The sequence below is a fragment of the Lupinus angustifolius genome, chromosome LG06 (genome assembly GCF_001865875.1).
Source record: "Lupinus angustifolius cultivar Tanjil chromosome LG06, LupAngTanjil_v1.0, whole genome shotgun sequence".
Classification (NCBI taxonomy): domain Eukaryota; kingdom Viridiplantae; phylum Streptophyta; class Magnoliopsida; order Fabales; family Fabaceae; genus Lupinus; species Lupinus angustifolius.
Genome location: NC_032014.1, coordinates 7,656,564 through 7,660,670, shown reverse-complemented (window position 1 = coordinate 7,660,670; position 4,107 = coordinate 7,656,564). Strand labels below are relative to the sequence as shown.

At 30.9% G+C, this 4,107-nt stretch overlaps 1 protein-coding gene across 2 annotated transcripts; it reads left to right on the top strand.

Annotated features, from left to right (window-relative positions):
- Positions 424-3,168, top strand: LOC109349476 (homeobox-leucine zipper protein HOX3-like). Of its 2 annotated transcripts, XM_019590292.1 has the most exons (5): positions 427-531; positions 571-667; positions 970-1,145; positions 1,237-1,316; positions 2,689-3,168. In XM_019590292.1, the coding sequence occupies exons 2-5, from the start codon at positions 574-576 to the stop codon at positions 2,969-2,971; spliced, it is 633 nt and encodes a 210-aa protein (XP_019445837.1). In that variant the 5' UTR covers positions 427-531; positions 571-573; the 3' UTR covers positions 2,972-3,168. The 2 variants fall into 2 exon arrangements, with proteins under 2 accessions (XP_019445836.1, XP_019445837.1); XM_019590291.1 differs by having other exon boundaries at positions 424-667.

Sequence of the window (4,107 nt, the reverse complement as noted above, 5' to 3'; positions counted from 1 at the left end):
ATCATGAAGTATCATTTGGATTTAAACTATGAAAGTCAATTATCAACCTTTCTCACTTTTTTTTATAATCTTTTTACTGATTAATAGTTTGTATGACTTATTGGAAAAAAAGGTTAAGCATTATTATTGTTAGTATTAACTATTAAGATTTGAATAAAACTATATTATACAAAAAGTACAAATGCCAATGCAATCTAAAAATACTAAAGCTAATCTAAGTACTTATAGTGTGAGTATGAAAATAGGTCTTTACCATTGAGATTTCCCTTTGATTTCCGACCCCCTTCTAAGGGCAATACTAATTAATAAACTTGTACAACTAATTAATATCTCCGTAATTGTTTATTTGACCTTTCTATATATCCTCTTCACCTTTTATCTCCAAAATATTCATCAGATCCTTTGCTGTTTCTGTCTTCTGTCTTCTTTCTACTTTACATGTTTGTTTGTTTCTTTAACTTCACCCTTTTCATCTCCACTTTTTATTAGATATCTTCTTCTTCTACTACCACACCTTGATCACCATCTTTTTTAGCCTCTTCATTATTCGCTTCTCTTTTCTGTTCACCATCTATGGCCGTTTTACCTAGAAGCCCCTCTAGCTTGGAATTGACCATATCTATCCCAGGCTTTGGTTCTTCACCAACTTTCCTTCACTCTTCATCTGGTAAGCAGCATAGACAACTTTCTTTCAAATCTTGTTTTTCTGAATCTTTTTCCACCTTAATTTGCAATTATGATCTCGCTGTTCGTTTTCTTTTTCCTTCCGTTTTGGTGTTCTTGCCATTTAATTAATTTTAACAAAAACTCTTAATTTTATCAACTTCTCGAATTGTTCGTACCATAAATAAAACAACCCCTTTGTTAAATTTTATGTTGTTCCAGATAGGATAATTTATAACTTTTTTTTCTTACTTTTTTTAATTATCATTTTAGTCATGATCATATGTACTAAACCATGTATTGCAGTGAAAGAGTTGGACATAAACCAAGTACCCACAGAAGAAGAAGAATGGGTGGTATCAAACATGGAAGACGAAGAAGAACACAGCAATGGAGACACTCCCCGCAAGAAACTTCGCCTCACAAAGGAACAGTCCCGTCTTCTTGAAGAAAGCTTTACACAAAACCACACTTTAAACCCAGTAAATAACTACCCTCCACTCTCTCACGCTTTATTTTTATTTTCTCTCAAGATGAATTTAATGTATGGTTTATGATTTCTTGGTTGTGTAGAAGCAGAAAGAGTGTTTGGCAACGCAGCTGAAGCTGCGACCAAGGCAAGTAGAGGTGTGGTTTCAGAACCGTAGGGCCAGGTATATGGCTAATCCTGAACTGCCATTTGTTTTTCTCATTTATGTATGATTTGACTCCAAAATGCATTTTCAGCGGGTACAGATACAATGATAATTAAGATACATGAATATGAATCTGATACTATACCCCTTGTTAATTGTTCGTACTATCTAGAAAGGGATCATTGGCAGTTAAACTTCTTTACAATAATTCCCTGTTACTAATAGGTACTGAGAAAGACATGAGGGTGTGTTGTTAGGGTATTGAAATGAAATGCATGAAGAATTAATAGTGTAACTTATATTGAAGTATTGAAGTATATATTGTCCCTATTTACTAGAAGTTAAAAAAATAACTTATATTCGAAAGTATGTATAATAATTATAATCTCCATGATCTTAGGTCTGGGAGACAGAGCAATAACCGGAGATCATAGTTGGGTTAAAGGAGAAATCAATCATCAAGTATTTAAAATAAAAATGTTATTTTGATAACTAAATATAAATAATTTAGAGAGAAAAATAGTTTAGTTTATTATAATTGGAAAAGTGGAACCATAAATTCAGCTGCGTGTGATAAAAAACATAATCATAGTTGTCCGAATTAAAGTAGACAAGTCGATAATGATAGGACCGCATTCGTTGAGTTTTATTTGTCCTCGTGTGCTACTCTTATCATAACTGTAATAAGTGCGCCTTTGACTACTTGTTTTTGTCTTTTAGACCAACCATGGGTAATAATCACATTTCTCATAATTTTCATTATTCTTTATTATTTCGGATCGATCAAACTTCATAAAATAATATTAAAATATTAATTTTTGTTTTTATAATTTTTCTTTTTAAATAAATAAAGCTAATGAAGCTTTTTTATTAGTTTGATACACCAAGTACATGATCTTTTATACTTAAATAGTGTATCATTACTAGTGTAATTAAACATCATACATTAAGTTATCAACACGTATCCATAACAGCAAAGAGATTATTCAGTTATTATTCCCATTAACAAAACCTTATACCATAAATAAATAGTAATAGTTATCTTATTTATCCGATTGCATGCGTGATGATGACTTTCCAATTTGTCACATCCTCTATTTAATATAGTTTCTTATTGTAAGGTGATGAGATAGAAAGAATATCTTATGCCGTCTTCTCTCGTAAGAAAAAGAAAACGTACTATAAAATATTCTAAACTACTACTTTAATTTGTACTACATATTACACATTAGATGCCTAGAACCTTCAAATTTTTAATTACATTAACATCATATATTAATTATATTTTCTTATAATTGACATTATAACAGCAACACTACTAATAATCTATGATGATAGAGACAATGATTAAAGAATGTGTTTGATTAAATAAATGAAATGGACATAACAGGAGCAAGTTGAAGCAGACAGAGATGGAATGTGAGTACCTGAAGAGGTGGTTTGGGACACTGACAGAGCAGAACAGGAGGCTTCATAGAGAGGTAGAAGAACTTAGGGCCATGAAAGTGGGTCCACCAACTGTGATATCTCCTCATAGTTGTGAACCATTACCAGCATCAACACTAACCATGTGTCCACGATGTGAGCGTGTCACCACCAATGTTGCCACCACTTTGTCTTCTAAAGTAGTCACGCCTACACTTCAGTCCCATCAACCTTCTGCGGCTTGTTGAGCCGGTTTATTTCTTTTACTCCTGCACTACTACACGTAAATGACTAAAAAAACTATGAAAAAAGTGAAGGTTGTTAGAAAAAAATGTTTATATAAGTTTTACAAAGAGGTGTTTTCGTTTGGTTAAAAGATAGGAGTTTGGGGGAACTTAGGTGTACTTTTCCATTATGAATGCGTATTTGTTCTTGGTATGGAAAATTACTTGTTATTTTTTAAAAGAACCAAATTTATTTTATTTGAACAGAACATTTTACCTTATAGGTTAGATAATATTAAACTAACCTATAATGGCATGCATATAAAGGGTAAATATTATGCATATGTAATAAGCTACCGCTACATACATTCGTTATATTATTTGGGGCTGGTATGCATGTTGACACAATGACACGTTAGTCTCGTAGTACAGGTGTTATGGAAAGAAGAAACGTCTGACTATTTTTTTATACAATTTACTATTAAGTTATCCATACATACCATTGAAACTAATAAAAACCGCAAAAACAAAATGTGGGATAGCTGATTCTATTATAGTATTACACTGAATTCCATCTCTTAATTGGTTTCTCAAGTATCTTTTTAATAGTTGTTGAGATATTAATCTCAAGTTTTGATTAGACGCTTAAATAGAACTTTTCTTTATAGTATATCTTATGTATACAACTGAGCAACCAAACCTAGTGAAATCTATTAAGTTATATCTCAATTTAGATAACTATAAATTTTAAAGCAGTTTAAATTCTAGTCAAAAAATTTCAATAGTAGTGATCATAAGATTTTGAAAAAGAAATTGTTGATATTTAAATACTTCTCTCTCTACATATATTTAAAATTGTTACATAAAATTTATTATTTTTAATGTCAAATAATTTGATGCATTGATGATTCAAACATTTGAGTCACTGGAATGTAATCAATATCTTATCAATTTACTGTGGAGTCTAATTAGGGCAGATAACATAGATAAGGATCACCTATCCAAACTAAGTGTCTCCATGCATGTCTCACTTTACTTAGATCTATATATGTAGATATAATATATTATTTTAATAAAATAAAGTATTATTTTTGAGTTGTTACCAAATACTGAACTTTATAGGAACAGAGCATCCCATTCCAGACAACATAACACCTTAC

What these genes read in the sequence shown, in the direction of transcription:
- LOC109349476 (XM_019590291.1), top strand. Translation starts at nt 574, where the DNA reads ATGGCCGTTTTACCTAGAAGCCCCTCTAGCTTGGAATTGACCATATCT. An exon ending in TTTCCTTCACTCTTCATCTG is followed by an intron (nt 668 to 969) that starts GTAAGCAGCATA and finishes CATGTATTGCAG; the next exon opens with TGAAAGAGTTGGACATAAAC. An exon ending in AAAACCACACTTTAAACCCA is followed by an intron (nt 1,146 to 1,236) that starts GTAAATAACTAC and finishes TTGGTTGTGTAG; the next exon opens with AAGCAGAAAGAGTGTTTGGC.